Source organism: Strongylocentrotus purpuratus, unplaced genomic scaffold (genome assembly GCF_000002235.5).
Source record: "Strongylocentrotus purpuratus isolate Spur 01 unplaced genomic scaffold, Spur_5.0 spur5_scaffold_2, whole genome shotgun sequence".
In the NCBI taxonomy this organism is placed as follows: Eukaryota; Metazoa; Echinodermata; class Echinoidea; order Camarodonta; family Strongylocentrotidae; genus Strongylocentrotus; species Strongylocentrotus purpuratus.
In genome coordinates this window covers 23,729,628-23,753,948 of record NW_022145605.1, presented here as the reverse complement: position 1 = coordinate 23,753,948, position 24,321 = coordinate 23,729,628, and the positions used below count along the sequence as shown (strand labels likewise).

Here is a 24,321-nt window from a genome sequence, read left to right as displayed (position 1 = left end):
GGAAAGACATTAAAACACTAGTTTATTTATAGATGAAGCACAAGCAAACCATGTAACAAGTACATGTTTATCCACAAAAGAAACTACCTGGTGCCTCGAAGCATTACAACAGCACATTCTCAATCAACTGGCCGAACATCACACTTGACTAAGTACATGATATTGCTTTACCGTACAAGTTCATCCTCGCAATTTTATTTCTCATTAAGTTACTACTGCATATTTGACATTTTAAAATACCTTGAGTACAGTTGATAAAATTTCACAATTGCAAGTCTTAGAGGCATATTAAAACAAATGAATAGCACAATGATGATAAAAATTCGCCATGACGAGGTTATTTTTAGCAAAGGGATAAACTGCTCATAAATAAAAATTACCCTGAAAGAAGCGTTAAAATCGACATATGAGCAGCTTTTCTTACACAGAGGTAATGGAGGTTTTAATTAACTTTTTAATAACTGGCAGTGCAATTTATTGCATCTGTGCATACGTTTTTTGCTATCGAGCAATTCATCTTGGTTACTAGCATGCCAAGTTTACATATTGCATTATTTTTCTTTCTACATACAAAACATTTCAAATACATAACTCACTGATTGAATTGTGCAGATTGAAAATTAATTTCAAAAGAGCATTACTGTTTTTTAATCTTATATATATATATATATATATATATATATATCAACAAATTTATCTCATTGGCCAAAATACAGTTTTTCATCATGCAAATAATATTAAATTTAAAATTTCATTGAAAACAACGATGTTACTTATCTCCAGGTCTTCAAGCCAAGAAGCCTAGACAAAAATAATTGTCTCAATTTTTAAAGCCTAAAAAAAATGATCTTGTTAGCTTGAAAATACACCACTATTTTTAATATCAAGAAGTCATCTCATTTTACATTGTAAAATGCCATACTATCCAAACAAATGGGAGATAACCAGACCAATTGAACATTTTTGTTGTTGGAAATTAACAGCACACAGATATTCTGAAGTTACCATGCATAGAATGATACAAGATTATATTGGCTTTGTACACACACACAGTTCTCAAACTTTGGTGCTCACAACCTACAGATTATGGATACTGTAGCCATTTACATATAGAACATAGGCAATAACCTGGCATATTTTATATAAAAAAAAAATTACTTCAGAGCAATACAGATTGATCTTTTAAAAGCAAAACGTGTAAAAAGAGAGAACATTTATACTAATTTTGTTGTTTTCTTCTCAGCTCACTCCAAGTATGAATTGCATTGCATAGGACCAGTTAATAATAAAAAGGTCGTTAACATGATAACATACCCGCTTTCCATGTCTAAGCTGTACCTCTCACTTTTGAATAGTTAGGAAACCTTATGCATCGATAAACAGCCATTCTGACCATAGGTAGAATGGAATAACTGCAATGTAACAAGTAAAACAACAAGCTAATGCACAATGTTTTTTTGTGCAAAAATGGAGTTGTGATGTTAAAATGTTTTTGGTCCTTCTATACATTGAGGTATTACCACTTATGCTGGAAACACGTAATTTACCTGTCTGGTAGTGTTATAAGACTATGAGATACAAGCAAAAAATACAATGAAACTGGGGCGGGAAGCTCCAAAATGAATTGCCCCTCAGCAAATAAATTCAAAACACACCTGCCTTATTGTTCCAAGGCATGCCAAAGGGGCAAGAAAAACTGTGGTCTGTTTGGGAAAATTAAGCAAGTATCACAATCTTTACTCTTTTTCTTTGGCAAATATTACGGAAATGACTTCGATCCAAATCGCTTACCTGTAGTTTAAGCAAGTCTTAAAATGGTACAGTCACATGCTTTTTTTTGTCTTTCTTTTTCTTGTGAGCGAACACTACCTGTATTTGTGAAGATGTATGCACGAATTAAAACAAGTACAAAATTGACTAGTGCCTGATTCCCTATATTTTGCACAAGTTCAAAGCACAGAAATAAATAGATGTTCTAAAGGCACGGCTGCATGTACCGATAACAGATATATCATCTGTGGCTCTCTAAATAAAATGGTATGAGTCAATCAATACCTTCCTGGCCCTCAAACATGATATGGATTATTTGACTTCGCTGTATATATAAACACACTGACTGATGACATAGCTTTATTTACAAACATAGTACAATCACAAATGGATGCCCATGCATGCAAAGGCAGGCAAAGACAATAAAAATACAAACTGTATATATACAAAAGGTACTAAAAGTTGGAGAAAAAAAGAGCTTAAAATCTCTGAATTTTGGTATCAAGTATCTGCAATTAGAATGAAAATAAGATAACATGTGAATGAAATTCCTAGAATATAATAAAAAATTTTAAACTTTTACAATCATAACAAGACACTCATGAATATGGAAGAAAAACAGAAGAGTTACCTTTGGTAAATTTGGGCTACATGAAAAGTTTGAAAGTATTTAAACAAAAAATTAAAAAATAACCTACTAGTTAAAGGGGGTGTAGCATGACCAATACTGGTTAACGCCATCTACAACTTCTTTTGGACGACTGTACGTAATTGAATGAACTTGGTTAACGGTCAGCGCGCTCTAGCGTTCGCGAAACACACCAAAGTTCTCCTCACGCTTCGGTTTTGCATATGTTGCACGTACGTGAATACTGCGTTTGAGTCGTCCGTAGTCGTATTATACCCGATTGGCCCCGAGTCAGGCCACGGGTAAGACACATAGTCTTGTCATGCAACGCCCTCTTTAATATAAATAACATAATTGAGGAAATTATTATAATGAACCACTTATTTTTTATGAAAGAGAATAATTATTATTATAATCATTTGACACAATGCTTCATTTTTTGTAATTTTCACAATATGCCAAACAGAGTAGAATGTTATATTACTATCTTATTTACAACTTTTACAAGTAAACTTGTAATATCACAATGCTAAACTACCAGCCTAGCTCAATATTAAGTACAATCAGCCTATAGAAACAGGTACACATATCCATGCACCATCAAGATATTGATGTTAGAATGGTCAAAATGGAGATTTGGTAAATTCTACTACCAAGGAGGAGAGCCTTCATTTTGATCTAAAAAATTGCACAAAAATGGCACCAGCGGACTAGGATTTAAAAAATACTTTCCTCTGACTTGCACTGTTAATTTTTTAATCTAAAAAAAAGAAAATTTGTATATACCACAAGTTAAGATGCTAGGTCTCAGGCATGAAATTCACTAATGACTGTTGGGCAGTATAGCGACATTTAGTGAATATGAAATTAACAATGGATGCACACAGAGGGTAGACACACTTTATCTACCGGTACATTAAATGATGAAAACCTTTGAACAGAATATTTTGTCAAATTATCACGTTTTCAGAATTCGCATCTGAGATGTGGTATACAATACGGTATAACAAACAATAATATTGATTGAGGATTTTGGGGGGTCGCTGTTGAAGCTGCAGCATTAGTAAATGTTCATACACAGGAATCTAATAGTACTTTTTCTTATTAACCAGTACCGGTATGTATTTGTTTCTAAATAGATACTGGACACATGAAAACCTTTAATCCATTTTCTCTACATTCAATGGTCATTAATAGCTAGTCTCTATAAAACTAATATGTGGAAAGACAATTCATTTCATTTAAGGGTGATAGAATGAAGGAAAGGTGCTACTTAAATGAACAGGAGTTGCAAGGATCTGAAAATTCATTCTTTAAATAATAAAAGATTACAACATCAAAAATATGTCGTACATCTCTGGTTTACTCAATACCAATAAAAGTGTCCATAGACATCAAAGTCACTGATATGTCGACACCATTTTGCATGTACACTAAGTACCAAGTTGATAGATTTTGAAAGTAATGATCCTTCCTTCCTTCAGCATTTCTATACAGATATTTGTGTAGATCTACTAGCCATCTAAGGATACAACTAAGGGTTTATAGGAAACAAGATTTGGAAAAAATCATGCTTCTGAGGAGCTTATCACTTTGATACAATAACTGTTATAAGCTACTGAAATCAGGGCATCTGATTGGCTGAGAGCAAATGTGTCATAGAAATTAAGCATTTGTCATTAATAACAAGTGTTATGAAACAGGGCCCTAGGGAAGTGTAAAGACAGAGGATTATACACCCTGAGGTGTCTTCATATCCAAAAGAGTAATGCATAATCTAAGTAAAAAATAAACCCCTTATTTGGCACTTTTAACACACAAAAAATGCCTTGTTTTGTGTAAAAACAGGTGTAAAATAAAACCCTATTTTTTTGCTTATTGAGTACCGGTATACATTCACAAAAAAGTATGGTTTTTTGGCAAAAATGAGTACACACACATTCACATGTTGTAAACACCATGAAACATGAACAGTAGAAGTGAAAACTTGCACTTTTATAAAACACATTGTTTTTTAAAATTCATTTTCAAATAAGGGAACATCCCTCCCCAAAAATTACCGCTTTTGTACAAAATTGTCAACGGTCAATGATCACGCATATCAAAAATAATATCGCTGGTGATATATGCGTTTGTCTCGCAATGTATGGTCAACAAGGGATCTAAAAGATCGCAACGTTTCGTGCGTCGCTGCAACACTTCGTCAGGTGATAAAATCTAATGTAAGCAAGTGTATTTTATACTCTACGGGCAGATCTAACGGTCAATCAATTTGATCAATATTTGGAACAATAACGGACAAGGCCTATTGGTCATGCAAAGTTGCATACCCAAAGTCAGTATGAAGTGACACCATGAGGATCCTACAAAAATCCATAACTCCTTGATTTGATCGACCGGTCCCTCTATGGTCTTGTATCTCCTTCTCTATCCTCGATGATGGAAACAGGGTTCTCTCTCCTTGATTATGGGGAGAGGGTTGTCCACTGCAGCTCGTCCTTGACAAACTTGGTGTAGTATTCCCTGATGAGATCCGGAGTGATCTCCTTGCCCTCACAGCAGGAGACCCTCTCTCGGGGGATGTCCAGGAGCACCAGCATCGGCAGGCTCTCATCGGCAATGCTCAGGAACTGCTGTAGGCCCTCTACCGTCTCATCCTGTCAATCAATGTCAATCAAAAACAAAAAAGAAGATGAACATTGTGAAATAAGCTCTCATTAGAAGTGGACTATCAATAAGCCTGTTTTCATCAGCTCGAGATTGCCAAATATCCCGCTATTTGAACTATTCCGATCGCAAATTATCCAGTTACTTTGCGTCTTCATCAGCCCGAAGTTGCAATAAGTGGGATAGTTGGTCGAGATAATCATCCAAAGATATCTTGGACTAGTTTGCAAAATATCCCGCTATTTGTCCGGTGCGTCTTCACCAGCCCGAAGACTCGCACTATGCGCGAACGCTGAGCAAACTATGTCGAGCTTGAGTTTGAAGGTCAAGTCTCTAGCTGATGAAGATGCTATTTATAACTTCGGGATTATTTCCCAAATCAGAAATAACGGGCTATTTGACAATCTCAGAGCTGACGAGGACAAGCCTATGGGGAATTTGACACCCTTTGGGTGTTTACCCAATAACAGGTGTTGTCAATTACCAGGATTAGCCTTCAGTGTTATGACCAATAGGCCTTATGTAATGATTTGCCTTTCCCCATGTGGTAAAGTCCTTACCACATCTGAGATTCTCATCACCCAAAGACTCTCCAGACGAGGGGGTGTTTTTTGATCGACCTAGGCCACAGGTTTGCTGTGTGCAGACTTGTACACCCACTAATGGTATTTCCACCAAGTCTGGTGTCAGCGAATTATGAACTTCTGCACATGGAAACTGACGACCCACCCACCCACTTAAAAATCTCATGAATTTTTACCTAGCAAACATTTTAGATTGGAACAAACCAAAATGTTTCAATGTTTCTAGCTGAGTAACCATACAAAGAGGTGTTGTGGACTAAAGTTTGGCCAGGAGGGATTAGACCACCCTGCTGGTAACTGACAGATGGTTATCTCATCAACTCATCTCTCAACTAACATAAGAAAAAGAGAATCATGGGGGACCAATGGGCACTGCTTAAGCATTGTTTTCTATATTCAAGGAAGCAAGTAGCTACAAGTAGTGCAGGGGGCTTTAAGTCATCAGACTGAAGATTACTAGGTAAGGGATTTGATTCCCTGCCAGCACCAACATTCTTTGGCAATACATTTACCACACACGACCCTGGTGCAGTAAGTGGGTACACTGTAGGATTTATTACTTGAATCACTTAGCAACAGATGCTGGAGCTAAAGGCGAGGTAATAGTGATCAAAATCCTGTGGAATTGTATTGGGACACGTTATATCATGTGACAAGCACTATACAAGGACAGTTTATCATTATAATCATTAAAACTTATATGGCAATACTAATCATTTTGATTCAGGTTACCATTTTTTAACTTTGTGTGCCCTTATGAATAAAAGCCAAAGGGGTTAGGTAAATACTTACGTCACCAGCTACAATGAACTTGCAGGCGAGTTCCTGGCCTTTTGCTTCCTCAGCAGCTTTTGTTTCCTCTGCTATGGGTTTCATCATCTCCATAGCCTTCCTTGTACACTCCTCCCCCTCCTCATCTTCTTCAATCTCTGTTCATCATGGCAGAAGAGAACAAAAAAACAATTTTTTATTTTTTTATTCAATCAATCAATCATTCATTTATTCCATCCATTTATTCAAACATATTCAATTCAGTGATGTCACAGAGGCCTCAGTACACTTTTCTCCCCCCGAAATATATCTTGTCAAACTTCCTAGATACTTTATGAGACACACATTTTTTTAATTACACACAGTATGCATGAAATCTATTTTGTATAATTCTCAGTGCAAAGAAATGGAGAGCTGCTTGCCAAGGTACGGTAGTCAGAGTTTTTGTTTGATGGATTACAATTCTAAAAATTCCAAACTTTCTTTTATACGTTATTATTTTCCCCAAATCATCGAAATCTATTTACTTGAATTTTTTTGTTTCACTTTTTTTCAAAATCATAAGGTTGAGCTCTGCCAATATAGGTGACAATATTATGTATGACCTATCTTATTATTTTTATGTTTGTTTGGAAGAATAACCCTAAAGACGATCGATCTTTAAATGTTATCTTATCAAAAATACATAGATGAATCGAGTAGTCAGATATACACATTTCTGTATGCAGTGCATGTGACAATCTGCAAGATTGAGTCAATTTTGATTATTCCAAAACTTCAAAGATACACCAATTCCTACGCATTACATAATCACCATTTCCCCTTTGTTTCCAGACAGTTTCCTTTACAATTTACCGGTAATCACGAGATCAGAAAGCATCTGTACCTTTAGTATGAAGATTATTAAAGGGCAATCCAAACTGTGTAATATGAATAATATGTATGAAAGCAGAAAAATAAGAGAAACAGAATAACAAAAGTTTGAGATATAAATTTCTTTTTTTTGTTGGTATAGAGAAAATAGGAGGGGAGCTCACAATATATATCACAGAGTTGCCAATTTGTGTTTGATCACAACTTCATTAATTAATCAGAATTTGCTAAAAACTTTCACTGTTCTGTTCCTCTCTTCTTTCTGCTTACCGGTATATATAAAACCAACTAAATATTGGGGTAGACTTCCCCTTTAAGGTAGGACTTTCCTTCAAGTACAACATACCTGTAAAGAGGATGAGACAAGATTCCACATTGACCATAGCAGCAGAGACAGCGTCCAACTCACAGCACGCCTTAGGATACCATGGAAACTCCTAACAAACAAAGAAAAGAAAAGATATTCAGAACTACAGCTGATTATTCATATGACAGTTATAAGTTACATTTACAGACAGACATGTACTAAAGCTTTTTGTTGTGCACCCACCAGAGTAAATTGCAAGATTGAATGGAAAGCAGGTGGAAGACATAACTTTAAATTTGCCAACAAAGAAATAAACATAAAATATATTCAGAACTACAGCTTATTATTCATAATGACAGTTTCAATTTACATTTACAGACATACGTGTAGCTTTTTGTCATGCACTCATCTGAGGAAATAGCAAGAATAAATAGAAAGTAGGTGGAAGACAAAATTTAAACTTGCCAACAAAGAAATAAACATAGCATACAAATTTGTTTCTGTATATAGCAAAAGATCCCAGCAAATTATTGCTAAATGTTTTGATTTTTTTAAATGCCGTCTTTGTAAGTGTGAGCTTTTTTTGAGATTTCACATTTTTAAAATGAAACCAAAGACACGTATGACAGGGTGATAATATGATTACAGATTATGGAGCCCTAACAGGGAACATATTAATACTGATAGGGCTACCCTGTGTAAACAAGACCTATTCTCCTTCTCCTCACTTTTTTCCCTTCTTATTCCTCATCAGTATCTTTATCATTATTAAAAATATTCATCATATATATTTTGTGTTGTATTGTATTCTTTGGAATATTTGTTATATTAATGGTATTTCTTTGTTTTCAACCAAATATGGAAATAAACTTGAACTGAATCATTATTATTATTATTACTACTATTCTGTTATTATTGTTATTATTATAATTATTATAATTATTGTAATAGTTATTGTTATCGTTATCATCAGTTCTTCTTCATTACCGGTACATACAATTATATGATGGATTATGGTGTTATGATCATATAATCCCAGATACTGCATAATAAAGTACCTTGCCCTCTGGATCCTTGGTAACAGATCCTCTGGCATCTGCCGTGATGACCTTTCCCTGAGCATCCACGATAGCCAGTTTGGGTATGCCTGAAAAAGAAAGCATTCTGCTATTAATGAACTCCTTTTAATAACACTTCTGATTTTCCTGCTTAAACCCCTGGGACCCATTTCACAAATCTTGTCATCAGTGACAAATTACATTTTTTTAATAAGCTACTGAAATCCTTGCTTCTGATTGGTTATCAGCAGATTTGTCACTGGTTTTTGTCATTTGTCATTGAAAAAAAGGCTTTGTAAAACGGGTCCCAGGTGTGCTGTGTTATGATATAATGTTGCTGATATTTTTTACACCTGTCCGAGGTGCAATTTATACTTTAAATTTAAGAAGATAAAGTCATTCGATTTCAAGAAATTCAAGAAACGTTTAATGAATCGTAAAGGGAAAGTATAGCGATACAATAAATCATGCTATGATGTTCTGATTACAATGGGACTCTGATTGTTTGTAGAGTTTTGGTTCAAAAGGATGCTCAAACATGCGTTTTGCTTTACGTGTCTTTAAATACGGTCAGACCAGGCAAAAAAAGAAAGAACTTGTCTTATTGCTTTATGATGAATTCTCATTGTCTGAACACAGGATATATATTGGAATTGCAGAGGATTGCAGTCAATAGTAATAAAGTGCAGATATTTTGTGGTTAATCAGACAGGATCTCATGCTTGAATTCCCAGAATAGGGTCAATAGTAATGACCCAAGGTCTTCCTTCATCAAATCTATTCAATGTTTACAACCTTAAAAATTTAATGTAAAATGTACAACTAATAAAAATAAAACTGTAAAATTAATTACAATTATTAAGCAAATTGTATTACAATGGGACCCTTATTGTCTATCGAGTTTTCGTTAAAAAGGATGCCCAAACATGCGTTTTGATATCCGTTTATTTAAACACGTTTAGACCAGGCCAAAAATGAATAAATTAATGTATATATAGCTTTATGATGAATTCTCATTGTCTGAACACAGGATATATTGGTATTGCAGTGGATAGCAGTCAATAGTAATAAAGTACAGTGATTGAGTACATGTACAAACACAGCACTCGCAGAATGTTGTGGTTACAGGATCTCACCCTTGCCACAATGGCCCAAGGTCTTTAATTCCAAACAGTGTTTGCCACCTATAAAATGCACTATCATGCCTAGTGAACTAGTGAACACAGTGAACCAGTGAACTAACCAACTACGACTTCCTAGGAGCCGGATTACAGACACACGCCACAACATATGTAGTATGTTACAAATGAATGAACAATCACATACGTTTAGTATACAAATGAATGAACTACGGTATCATACTATGAATATATACACTGTAGTCATCAAATGGACTATCACATATAAATGCAGTATACAATTAAATGAAATATAATACTTGTGCTATTGTAGTACATAATCTATTCCTATTCATAGGAATGAAAGAAGTATGCATGCAGTATACATGTAGGTATACAAATGAATTAACCATCATGAAATAACTATCAAGTATCATATACCGCTACTCATATGCATGAATGAAGTATCATATGAAAGAAGTATCATACATGTACATGAAAGCTGCAAATAGTAAGAAAACAGGCATTCAATTATGATCATGAAGTTTTTCACCTGAAACTATAATAAATGCTTGTAAACAAGTTGATGAACTACATTGTATTTAGTAACATTCATATTTTTAACTAGAAAAAGAGGAATTATCAGTATGAAGGCTGGAACTAGTCTGAGAGTGAAAATGCTACATTGTTTATTGTAAACATGGGCATATTTTTAATAAGTTTATGCTGTAAACAGTGTTCAGATAATTCATCTTTGCGAGTGCATAATACTGGACGCAGGTGAATGAGACTTTGTCTAGCCACAGTCGTATGGTGTCACTTGACCAATTAGATTGTCTACATTCTAGAATCCATTTTCATAAAAGAAAATATTTTCGACCAAGAAGACCTAGAACGCCTTAAAGTGACTCGGCAACATTGTTGAAGGTTGAAGTAAAAATTGCGTAATGTTTGGATGAAATGTTACTTATTATGTTCCTTCTACTGTACTAGCCCTGTAACATGCAAAAAATCCTGAAAAAATTTTCCCAAACCACAAAGATATTTATGGTTTCCTTTGAAGGTGTCACGTACTGTGCGACACCCAAACAGTAAATTCTCCCAACCAATTTTGAATTTCCCATCCATTTTTCCCTGAAATAAGACATTAGATAGGCTTTTAAAAATCTTTCAACACTTAAATGTCTGGAATGGTATATAAAGCCAATTCATTGCTTTGTGAAGATTTAAATTCACCTAAAATGTAATTAAATTCAAATAATATAGTTAGGAAAATTAAGGAATCGATCAGATCAATTTCCCCATTTTTGTCATTAATAATGGTCTGTTTTCACTCAAACTTTCAGATTGTCTTTAATTTTACATCTACATGTAGCATTAAAGTTACTACACCTAATGTAATTAGCACCATTTTCTCTGATCTGAACAATGTTACCAAGTCCCTTTAAGAACTCTGCTACCATCAATCAATACATAGCCACATAATGAGCTTGGGCACATATGGTTCTCATGCAACATAGCTATTCTCCCCGAGATGGATTTTGATACACTGCAGTTACGTGGGCAGTGTGACAACCATGTACAGTAACATTTCCAAATTAAACAATTCAGTAGTATATGGTGGATGTACAGTATTTTCAGAAGGGCTTGGACAGACTATATTTAAAGGAAACCTCACCCCAATGAATTTTTTTTGAGAGAAATATATAATATTCTTTGCCCATCAATCTACAAGATTCCCCACCAAAGTGTATGGGATATTGAGAGAGGCATATAATGTACAGTTTCTTAATACGACATGGGCAATTGGGCATCCCCATTTTCTTGATTACGTGATGTACTGAAGTCGTTTACCAAGTAAATGTATTCAAATTTATGGATGCTTCCTTCCGAGGTGTGTGTGGTGATGAAGCATTTCATTCACCTGCCACTATCCTTTGTACTCCAATTGCCAGAACGCACATTGTATAAGGTAAATAAGTTAGTGCTCTTCAGGGGTGAAGGTTTCTCATAAATGAAATACATTTGTCAATCGCTACATTTTATTTTTTTATAAATTAATTAGTTACCATTGTTTCCCTTTTATATATGTTTCACCAAATATAATTTCTATCTTCTCAGCTATGATTTTTCCTCATTGAAAAGGAAAGATTTTGTTATTGATTTAAAAAAAAAAAAAAAAATTCATGGACCTACATTTTGCATATTTTTCTCCATGAAATGAATATACAACACACCAAGCTACGAGAATGGAAAATGTCGGAAAACAGATCCTTGTCATTGTAGACTGAACCATGATAATAATTTTTTAGTTTCACTGAGGATTACAGTAGCCATGCTTGGCTCCCCAGTGGATTTCTCGCATTCCAATTGAATCGTGCAGGTACAGTGTATTGCAGCACCAAGAGTAAATTTTAAGGCTCGTTCAGATATGTAATGGCATGGTATACCCTCGTAAAAAAGCAGCTGCGTTAAAAAAATACATGTGTAAATTAATGACAACTGCGTGCAACAAATGACTTAAAAGTTTCCCTGAGATCTGTGTTTAAGATGAATGACAACTGCACAAGTGCGAGTACAAGTGTACAAGTGCGATTTTCCTGAGCTCTGTGTTTTGATACAAAAATGTATCATAAAAAAAATGGCATAGTTTTGCTGCACCACACTTGAACAAGCATTTACCCAACATTCCTCATACTTTTAGATTGCTGAAGAAAGGCCTGCCATCGAAACAGAATTGTCCACTTTTTAAAAATGTTACTTGTGCTTTAAAGTGTACCAATTACCTTAAAAAATATCATGTGTACAGCTAGAATGTATTAAATCAATATCTATTTTTTTTTAAATCTGACATTCTATAACTTAACGATTAAGAAATATGAAGAAAATACAGATTAGATCAAACCACATGAAAATGAAAAGAAAAGAAAAAGAAGAAGAAAAAAAAAATCATTTGCAGAACTCCACAATATTTCGTATCGTTTGGGGCATTAAATCGTCCATATTTTCACGAAGTGACGGTAGTGAGGAAAATCGTGTACAATTTGTGTGACGATTTTCCTCACTACCGTCACTTCGTGAAAATAGGGATGAAATGACCAAATACATGTGCATCTAGGACTCGGCCCTAAGCATACCTGTAACATGAGTCACATACATATGAATCTAGACAAACTTTTGGTAATCAATGCAGCTCTCTTTCTTTCTCTCTCTTTCTCTGTATCTATTAAACATACCTTGGACAGAAAAGAGCTTAGCCAGCTCGCCAATACGCTTATCTCCAAAAGGGAAACCTAGCCAGGGCATTTCCCCAAAGTAGTTTTTAAAGGCATCCTCTGCTCTGTCTCGGCTGGCGAAGATGATCTCAAAGGACTGTCCTGACTCCTTGATCTTATCGTAGGTGGACTTCAACTCTTTGGTGAACACTCTGCATGGAGGACACTGTGAGGGGGAGTACATGTAGGAGGAGGGGAGGGGGTTGGGAGGAGAGGAGGGGGTTGGGGGAAGAGGAGGGGGTTGGGGGAAGGTGAGGGGGTTGGGGGAAGGTGAGGGGGTTGGGGGAAGGGAAGGGGTTTGGGGGAAGGGGAGGGGTTTGGGGGAAGGGGAGGGGTTTGGGGGAAGGGGAGGGGTTTGGGGGAAGGGGAGGGGTTTGGGGGAAGCGGAGGGGTTTGGGGGGAGGTGAGGGGTTTGTGGGGAGGTGAGGGAATTGGGGGAAGGGGAGGGGATTGGGGGCAGGGGAGGGGAGGGGGTTGGGGGAACGGGAGGGAGATTGGGGAAAGGGGAGGGGATGGGGGAGGGGAGGGGATTGGGGGAAGGGGAGGGGATTGGGGGAAGGGGAGGGGATTGGTTGAGGGGAGGGGGTTGGGGATACGGGAGGGAGATTGGGGGAATGGGAGGGGATTGGGGAGGGGGATTGGGGGAAGGGGAGGGGGATTGGGGAAAGGGGAGGGGGTTGCGAGAAGGGGAGGGGGGTTGGGGGAAGGTGAGGGGGATCGGGGAAAGGGGAGGGGGTTGGGAGAAGGGGGAGGGGGTTGGGGGAAGGTGAGGGGGATTGGGGGAGGGGGGTTGGGGGAAGGTGAGGGGGATTGGGGGAAGGTGAGTGGTTGGGGGAAGGGGGAAAAATTACAATGTAAGAAATATCACAATCAAGATCATTGCATCTGAGAATCAAATTTAATTAAAGACTCACTTTGAAGTACTTTTCTTATCAAGGAGTGTGGTGGAATTGGAAACAAAAGGAAAACTGTTTTGATATAAGAAAATGTATTCTTTAAAGAAGAAAATTACAAGGGCTGTTTGGAGGCGAGCTACAGTATTATACTTCTTCAGGAAATGAAAGGGCAGGAGCACCTGTGCTGGTAAGTATTTACACTTTTACTAAAGTGTATTGAAAACAACCTTCTTTGGCAAAAGTATGATACTGTAGTACTGTACACGTAAGTAGTTAGGCCTATATGACAAAGATTATTTAGTACTGTTTTTGGATTAAATCTGTATGTTTATGATATGCACAATTATTTAAAATAGTAATCTGACAACGATCCCAGTTCAGTACTCAAATGACAAATGTTGCTTGAGTTGTCTATAATTTTGCCTCCTGTCTGTACATGCTCAATTACAAATACCTGATGAGTCAGTCTGTCTGTCCCGTTGTGACTGAAGGTCAGCAAAATATTCTAGAGTTCCATGAATTTATAATCACTATTTTCATGTACAAATTGGCAATTTCTTGCTGATTTTCATTCACACCGTTCATTGCCAATTGTCAGGTAGAAAAGCTGATACATTTAGAAATTAAACAAGGGAAACGCTCTCGGCGGTCTCGCCTGCATTACGCAATTTGATATGATGAAAAATTGAGGTTCGGACATTATTTATAGGCAGGGTGGCCCATTAGCAGGCCCCCAAAATTGAAATCCTCTACATATAATCACATTTTCAAGTCAATACTGACTTAGAATCATCAGAAAAGTTATTTACCACGATCGATAACTTGAATGAAATATGAACAAATTAATTATAAAATACTAATTCTCATATTAAAGGTAAAGACCAGTTATGGTCATGCGATTGCATTGTGAAAGAAACGTTGTGGAATCGATCAGAAAAGGTTGATCATCTAGCATCTAGCATCTGCAAGGTTCTGGAATCATCAAAATGATAAGGAATTTGGCCCATTCTTCGTAAAGTTACAAGCACTATACACAGAGAGATGTATATGGGACTACCCTATATCTCTCACAGACCATGAGAGAAACAAATTTACCAAATATATGAATTAGTAGGCGGTTTCCCGGAAAAAAATTTATCATCATGTATTAGTCAAAACATATTCTTTCACATGATTGGTAATGAGAGCTTCCATTTCATTTTTTGAAATTGGGGCGTTTCCAATACTGGTCTTTACCTTTAAGTTGTGAAAACAGAATCAAAGTCTACTGACCTTTGACCTTGTGACCTGGAATTTGTGTTGTATGATTTGTGATACTTGATAACCCTCGGGTACAAGTTTCATGGAATTTGAACAATCAATTTTAAAAATATGCTCAAAATTAAAAATCTTGATGTTGATGCTACAAGAAAGTCTAAGTTTGTTGACCTAAAATGACCTTTGACCTTAACTTAGTGACCTGAAATACTATTACATGATTGGGGATACTTGATAACCCTATAGTCCACGTTTCATTGACTAAGAACTTAAACTTTCAAAATTATATCAAAAATTCAAAAACTTAACCAAAGGTTAAGTTTTCGATGATGATGTCACAACATAGTCCAAGTCTGGTGACCTGAAATGACCTTTGACCTTGACTTTGTGATCTAAAATTCTACTCACATGATTGGGGATACTTGATTACCCTATAGTCAAAGTTTCATTGACTAAGAACTTATACTTTAAAAATTATATCAAAAATTCAAAAACTTAACCTTAGGTTAAGTTTTTGATGTTGACGCCGTCGCCGTCGCCGTCGCCGTCGCCGTCGCCGTCACCGGAAAAGCAGCGCCTATGTCTCGCTTTTTGCTACGCAGGCGAGACAATACTATATTATTCTATATCATGCTACTGTATATATTGAAATAACTTTCAGGTATCAAAATATATCTCTATACTGATATGATAAAACAGAATGAACATGGGTATAGTTAAATAGGCCATTTTCGTAATGTAACTAAATTTAATGCATAAGTCTTTGTGAAGTGCCTCAATACAAGTTATTGCATTCACCTGATAAGAATAATAGTATTTCAATAGTCAGAATGAAAACTGCATTTATTAAGTGTTGCTAGGTAGGTCAAGCCATAATGTTTGTCCAACCTGGCAACAACTAATGTATGCAGTTCTGATTATGTCTATTGCAATACTATTATTCTTTTCAGGTGAATGAAATAATATGTATTGAGGTACTTCACAAAGACATATGCATTAAATTTGGATATATTACGAAAACGGCCTATTGCAAAGAATTTAAATGTATTCATATTGTATATTCAATGTTGTTGTTGCTGAGAAATAATAAAATATTTTGAGTCAGAATTGTACCTTACCCAGTGAGCAGAGAAGTAAATTCCTAGAACTTTGTCTTTCAAACTCTCCGAAGTGACAGTCTTCATCTCCTGGTTTATGAAGCTTCCAGTAATAATCTCTGCATTTTAAAGCATGGAAATTAGGGAGGAGAGAATATCGTTTAGATTTCAGAAAAGTAAACTGTAAATCTATCTCTCACGGACCCAAACAATTCTTAACAACTGAGAATTCACCAACAAAGGTTTATTCAAATAAAAATACTTTCCATTTTAAAGAGATACTTGAGTTACTGGTAAAAATGGTTTGTGGGCTTTCCTATTCTTTAAAAATTAAATTTAAGTTTGAAAGAAGATCAAAGTGGAAAATTCCATATAAAAGGGCTGCTCTTCAAATGCCCTGATACATGACAAGGAATACATGTAGCTGAACAGTTTGGATCAAACATTTGTGCAGCATGTCACATTTCTGCGTGCGTTGGTTGCGATTTTTAGCAAGATTGGGTCAACTTTTGTTCACATATAAAACACTCATAACTTTCTTATTATTTCAAACTGTTGCCATTCTGTTTCTCTTACTTTTCTGATTTCATACAAATGAACTGGACAAACTCACCTGGGAATGGCCTGGACTTCCATGGGAATTTCTTTCCCTCACCGTCACACTTGACCTCATCCACACCGTCCACACAGGTCACCTCTCCCGTAACACTGTCCAAGATGATTAACGTCGGGATAGCGCTCACCTTGAAGCGCCTGGACACTTCATTCTGACCAATGTAAACAAGGTGTAAACAAGGTGTAAACAAGGTGTAAACAATTTGGAAACAATATCACTTCGGGATGGTCCTGTGCATTTGTTATTTCATGTCAAGTCATAAAAGTTATGGTCTATTTTTTTAAAGGGAGTGGGGAATTGTAGCCAGGCACATCACTTGGTTTTAGGGGACAGATATTGCAGCTATAAACCTCAAACTTAAGGCCCTTTCACATTGTCAAAAAATCTATTTGAAACCATTGGATATCTGAAGTATAATTTATACTGTTGGAGTTTGAGTTTGAGTTTGATTATTCTTTTTTTGGGGCGAGTTGTGTGCATGCGCTACTTGTAGCAGGGAAAACATTACACAGGGGCTCAGGGCAAATTTGGCCCCAAAATGCCAAAAAGAGCCCCCGAAAGTCATAAAAAAGCTCCCCCAAATTATCATAGAGCTCAATGAAAAACAAATTAAAGAGTGTTTTTTTTCATGTAAGCAAGCTTGAATAGTAGCCTCCGAAATGTTTTTAATATTTTTTTCCTGACCAGATTAGATCATCTTCATATGGTGATACATACTTTCACCAAGTTTGAGCCTCATATCTCTAGTGATTATTGAGATATTGCGATAACAAGGCTAATATCTAGAATTTCAGAAATTGACCTCCTTGACCTTTGAACTAATAACCCATAATCTTATCAGATCATCATCCTATGGTAATACACTGTACATATTATCACCAAGTTTGAGCCTCATATTATATGTCTCGTGGTTCTAGAGATTTTGTGATAACATTTAAACAAGGCTAATAGCTGGAATTTCAGAAGTTGACCTCTAGGCGTGTCTGCACTATCTCGAGATTGCCAAATATCCAGCTATTTGAATTATCCCGATCGCAAACTATCCAGCTTATTTGCGTCTTCATTAGACCGAAGTAGCAAATTAGCTGGATAGTTGGTCGGGATAATATCCCAAGATATCTCGGTCTAGTTTGCGGTTTTCCGTGTTTACTCGAGGTCAGTGGTTGTACTAGCGCGCTGAGCGGTATAGATCGCATGTGCGAACCGGAAATCGTTGTGCATGATGGGATCGGGATATTTGACTCCGTACTTCGGTCTAATGAAGACGGTCGCAAACTATCCCGCTAGTTCGGAAATAGTGGGATATTTTGCAAACTAGACCGAGATATCTTGGGATATTATCCCGACCAACTATCCAGCTAATTTGCCACTTCGGTCTAATTCAAGACGCAAATAGCTGGATAGTTTCGATCGGGATAGTTCAAAATAGCTGGATATTTGGCAATCTCGAGATAGTGCAGACACGCCTTCTGTGACCTTTGACTTACTAACCCAAAATATACTCAGATCTTCTTCCTATGATGATACATATTATCACCAAGTTTGACCCTCATACCTCTTGTAGTTCTAGAGATATTGCGATTTATAACGAGAAACCGGAAGAATGGACGGAGGTACAGACAACTCGATATTTATAATACACAATGCCTCCGGCACAAAACAGAATACTTCACTGGTGTTTTGAGAGTGAGCATTTACTTTGTACTTGAGATGAACATGTAATCCTGTTATACTGCCATTACCATCACTCAAGCTCACAAAATACATTTACTCTAATCCAGAAAAGGGATAGCGGAGAGAGAGAGAAAGGGATAGAGAAAGAAAGAGAAAGGGATAGAAAAAGAAAGAGAAAGAGAGAAAGAGAGAAAGAGAGAGAGAGAGAGAGAGAGCGAGAGGAGGGGGGGGGGGATGGTGGATGAACTAGCCTTCATGGGGCATGTTTTGGTATGTTCAAGCGATTTTTTGAAGCTAGAATCACAAACATGAATCACAAATCAAAACGCCCTTAAAAAACATGGTTACTGCAAGAGAGCGTTCAAGCGATTTTTCATCAACGCTGATTCTCGCTCATTTCAAGCCCAGCCACTGTTCATCACACTGTGCAGTTTGACCGCAACCCTGTTTTAAATTAAACGTCTTTGAAAACCGTGTTTCTAGGGTTAAAAAGGTGTTGCTTGAACGCACCTTAAGTAAAACCGAGAGTGTGTCCATCGGTCTATCCTCATCTCCAAGACGAAGACACATTCTTAGACTGAGTGACAGCTGAAACACATGTCTGCTACAATAAAACCTTCCCTGTTATTCGAGATGGGATGTAGTGAGTGAAATAGACCTACATACTTGGCATTCTAGTTACATCCATTTACTGCCTACTGTACTTTCTCTATGATGTTAAAGGAATTAACTAGGTTGAACACAAAGAAAACATATATACATACATGTATATGCCCATCCAAGTAATTTCTAGTTAGGAACAGGCCATTGTCGTAAATATTGAATGGCCTTTAGTGGGATACATCTCATGAACTATCAGAGCTAATGAGAATTGAGATGAGCACAACCAGTGAAATTGATTGATTGATTGATTTTATTCGACAAGCTTCCAACATACATGTACAACAATATACAATATAACAGATCTAAAATAAGTCAGCTTGAACAGGATAACCCACGAAAGCTCGAGAGCTTATTTCCAGTGGGGTCCCTTACAGACATGTATAAAATTAATAAGTTAAAATAGTAATATTTACAGACAGATAAGAAAATTAAAAGAACTACTTATTAAAGATAATAATAATAACAACATTAAACTGATGATAGAAATGATATTAAGTACATGTACAAGAAGAAAAAGAGGAGAAGGAAGAAGAGCAAAATAATGATGAATTTGAAGAATTTCTATAACGTACAAAAACATAAGTATATACAACATGAAAAAGTATAAACCGACAGAAGAATAAAAATTTCAATCATATAACATGTCATTCACTTCTCTTCTCTGACTGTCAAGTATTAGATATTCCTTTAATTTCCTCTTAAAATGATCATAGTTTCCTATTATCAGTGAGTGCAGTATACACATTTGTGACGCACGAAAGAAAAGCCATTCTATATTACAGTAAGTTCATTAATTGTATGAAACCTTGCATCTCAATGTTCACCATTACAAAATGCTTTTTGTAGCTTTCTCCATTTTCACCTGGGTACGGACTAGAGAGTGGCAAATGGGGATTAATAACTTGCCAAAAAAACGTTAATGACAGGCTGAGATTCAAACCCAAAATCCTTGGAAGTTGGATTGATGAACCCCTACCGGTATTTCACAATGACTCCACATACATGTACATGTACACCTGTCCATGTAGACAGCAAGATTTACACAAAAAAAAACATAAAGATCTGTTTCTCTGATGTTTCTGTTTTTATAAAAAGCAACTTATTAGGAAGGATGTCAGAATTCTGTTTTAATGCATTAAAAATTTGAATAATATGCATGATGTTGTAAGCCCTCTGATTCTAGGACTAACTAAACAAGTCCAGTGGTGAGTAATATCACAGAAAGGTGTTGAAAGTCTGTTCTACTTCTAGTCATACTGATGTACAGTGTAGCAGAATGCATCTAGATAAGACTCCAGCCTGATGTTTACATACAAGTATTGATGGCATGATAGTTAGCGGATGAAGGGCAATAAACAGTCGCCCCTAATGTGTTCGAGTAAGCTGTCTCACAGCCTGTTCGGACGATAGGCAATTTATATGAAACGCGTATCAACTATCAAGAAAGTTGTTAGAATCAGCCTTCAGTCTGTTGAATTCTACAGACTAGAATCCAACATCGTATTTATAAAGAAACGTCATATTAAGAAACTAATTTTGACAAGGTCAGTTCTATATCGTGTTTCTTAAAATTTATTTATGTATTGAAATATATTTAATCAGGATTTCTAACAAGAATCAGATAAACATTTTAAAATTATACAAACCTGTTTTACATCCTGGTCCTGAATAATATTCATGATGTTGTAAACCCTCTAATTATCTAGGACTAACTAAACAAGTGAAGTAGTGAGTAATATCACAGAAAGGTGTTGAAAGTCCTGTTAGAACCGATGCTCAGACAGGCGATTTGCTTTACAACGTTTACATATTGTATGACGCTACAGTATACATGTATATATATGGGTGCGTCTAAACTTAAATTTTGAAGGCAGAATGAGCGATTTGTAACGCTCATCGTAAACGCTCATCGTAATCGCAGTTCCACGGTGTACTGTTTATGCTCACTTCTCTGGCTCCTCCAGGCAATTCTCCCTGGGTGGCCTTAATTGGCCTTGCAGCTAGATTTGCAACCTTGAAATGTGCATGCTATGTAGACCATGGTCCATGCATAGACCCACTAGAGGTCAGTGCGTTGACCCCATTTAAATACGTTTACAAATTGTAAACGCATCTTTTTGTGAATTTGTAGAATCACTGAAAAACGGCGATCATGATCGCCGTTTTTCGGTGATTCTACAAAAGTGAGAAAGGACACAACCGTGTTTTAAACTAAACACGTAACAGATGCCTGATTCTGGCCAGAAAAAGTTAAGCATAAACACACTCTATGAGACTTACATGTATTTAGCTATATGAATGCAGATTGTCTGAACGCAGTATTTTAGCTTAGCCTCTGGATTTATTCCATCATTGATGAATTGAAAGAAAGAGAGAGAGAGAGAGAGAGAGAGAGACCAGGGGTGATAGTGGGCACTAAAAAAAAGTTCAGGATTCTGGGGGAAAAAATGGCATCCAACAACATTCCCCCCTTTTTAGTAAGAAAATTGGGAAAAATATGGGAAAATTGGGAAGAATAGAAAAAATACCGGTAAGAGAAAAATCAGGAGGATTTTTTTTTTTTTTTCAATTGTGTAAAAAAATATTTAAACAAACATTTGGGGAATTTTTTTTTTTTTTTTTTTTTTTTTAATAATCGGGAAATTGTCAGGCCTGCAGAGAGAGAGAGAGAAGTTTGAGTGATAAAGATTGAGCAGAGACATCCCATACAGTGCGTCCCAGAAAAAACGAAACCAAGAATTATCAATGTTTTATTTTAATTATAATTAATAAATTAATGACACATATTTGTAAAGCTTAGAATCCTTAGATCCTCCTCTTTCATCTGATGCAGCTTATGTTGCATACTGCACGCATGAGTGATTAAAAACAATTTCAAAGAGAAAATCACATTTCTATAATTTATAAAAGTTCATTTTCTGCCCTTTCATATGACACCTCAATCAGGAAAAATGAGCCAGGAATAACAAAGTTCTGTTTGTTTAAAGTAATGCTTGCATTTTCATAATTTGATGAAACAAATTGGTTTTCACTGGCTGCCTGCCGTAGCAACAAACAGAGTTGACAAAAGACTTTACTCCATTTCGTTGACGATCAGCCATGCACAGAGAAGACGAAAGACTTGATGCATGGCTGATCGTCAACGAAACGGAGTTAAGTCTTTAGTCAACTCTGTTTGTTGCTATGGCAGGCAGCCAGTGAAAACCAAATCGGCCCTAATCTGGATCCGCCACAATCTCTAAAGCTCAACAAATGAAAAAAGAGAGAAGTTTTCACTTATTCAGTAATCCCTTTAATTTTCCTGATTTTTCTTTACTTTCCTTTAATTTTCGACACATTTAAAGTTCTGTATTTTTATTTGAATCAGGAAATTGAAGACTCTGTCCCCGGAGGTCCGATCCGGATTGGCATGAACAAACCATTTAATTTTTCATGGTCTAGTCAAGAACTCTGTACATTGTAATAAACTGAAGAGACAAGATAAAGAGCATCTGTTCATCATGATTTATGAGATAATGTCTAGCTACCATAGTCATCACCCAAAAGGCCAAAACCAAGTCAGCTGTTCATGTCACTAGCTTACAGTATCCTTGCCATATTTGGCTTGGAAAAAGAAAAGTTTGTGGGAGTGCTCAACAATGGTTCTTAAATAGTTCAGCTATTGGGTTAGACCAAAAGCTTCAGTCTCTCTATATCGTCGGTTGTTCCACCGAGACTACGTCTGGCTCCACTAGACCTCCGATTATACTAGATTATTGTATTGGGGAATGTCAACAAATGTCAGTTTTATTAAAGAAATGACCCATATCAGACGGTTATTTCTGTCTACGGTACTAATGGGTATACCCTTCTATCCTACTAGAGTTATTTCTTGTACTTTACTATTGGCTTCATAAAACAACGCCCACATGCAGATCTACACACACAAAAAGAAGAAAATAAGAAGCTTGTAAACTGAAATAAAAAGACAACAATGAAATAGAGTCTACATCTTTGCCATGTTTATTTCGGAATTCGCCATTATCATGACCATAATCCTACAAAATCAGTCTTATTATGACTGAGAAAAAACCACATCCAGTTCCAATAATAATTAACTTTGTTCAGGACATTTTAACAAAGTAACAAGTAACAACAATGGTTAACAGTCACACTGCACTGCATTTGCAGTTTCTGAATTACCACAAAAGGCAGAATTCCAGATCTCATCTAGAGATCTAGATCTAATTTTACTTTTTTTTAGGTCTAAATAGTAAATCTATATTACCTTTTTATCTCGCAAGTTGTAAGGTAGAGCAAGCCATGGCATCCTGTTGTAGTATTCATCAAATTGGTCTTCATTTTTATCAGAACTAATGAAGACAATTTCTAACAATTTCTCCCCCTTCTGCACAGTAGAGGTATTGTAGAAATTTGCTAGCGTGGGGGTAAAGGCCTGGCACGGCGGGCACCAATGCGCCGAGAAGTACAGGCCAACATATTTCCCCTCTTCGCATATGGATGCAGTCGCAATTTCTTCATCATCCTTGCTCTTTAGTTTGTCCCCAAGAAGTTCAACAATTGAGAACCTCGCACTTGCAGATCCGGACATTTTGGCAAGCAACAGTCTTCCTATGTGATGAGTAAAGAGTGTAAAACAGGCTATATTTCAAAACACTTAGCCAAAGGTGCTTATTCCAAAGATTTTGAACGGCACTCAAATCTAATTGATCCGAGAAAACATCATCAAGAGCGCGCGCTAGCCGTCTACCGGAAATACCGCTTATACCCAGTGCAGTACCAGTAGCAACGAGACAAGTTACTTTGACTTACTTCCGTAGTACGCTCGATAGGCGTAGATTGCTGTACTGTGTGTGAAGCAAAGGAGAAGCGAGACACGTGGAATATTCAACAAATAGGACTAACCATCATATACATGAATATTTTTCCTTTTTGATACTGTCCAACATAAGTCTTCATCTAAGAATATTTATGCTTGTATTCTTGCACATGACGTCTGTGTACTACAATACGCCTATGTGCTTTATTCAGGAGTAACCAATCTTTGCTTTGAAGCTAGCTGGACGA

At 36.5% G+C, this 24,321-nt stretch overlaps 1 protein-coding gene across 1 annotated transcript; it reads right to left on the bottom strand.

Moving 5' to 3' along the window:
• Nucleotides 1–4,173: 4,173 nt before the first annotated feature.
• Nucleotides 4,174–24,007, bottom strand: LOC115918830 (nucleoredoxin-like). The gene is made up of 8 exons (XM_030992021.1): nucleotides 23,522–24,007; nucleotides 16,915–17,068; nucleotides 16,323–16,420; nucleotides 13,013–13,217; nucleotides 8,659–8,747; nucleotides 7,640–7,730; nucleotides 6,442–6,578; nucleotides 4,174–5,055 (listed from the first exon to the last, which is right to left on the bottom strand). The coding sequence occupies exons 1-8, from the start codon at nucleotides 23,843–23,845 to the stop codon at nucleotides 4,864–4,866; spliced, it is 1,290 nt and encodes a 429-aa protein (XP_030847881.1). The 5' UTR covers nucleotides 23,846–24,007; the 3' UTR covers nucleotides 4,174–4,863.
• Between the last annotated feature and the right edge of the window lie 314 nt (nucleotides 24,008–24,321).

Excerpts from the sequence above, each read along its gene's own strand:
- LOC115918830 (XM_030992021.1), bottom strand. The coding sequence starts at position 23,845 with ATGTCCGGATCTGCAAGTGCGAGGTTCTCAATTGTTGAACTTCTTGGG. Across the intron at positions 8,748-13,012 it reads TAAGCTCTTTTCTGTCCAAG|GCATACCCAAACTGGCTATC; the intron begins GTATGTTTAATA and ends TTTCTTTTTCAG. Across the intron at positions 6,579-7,639 it reads TTGTCTCATCCTCTTTACAG|AGATTGAAGAAGATGAGGAG; the intron begins GTATGTTGTACT and ends CATGATGAACAG.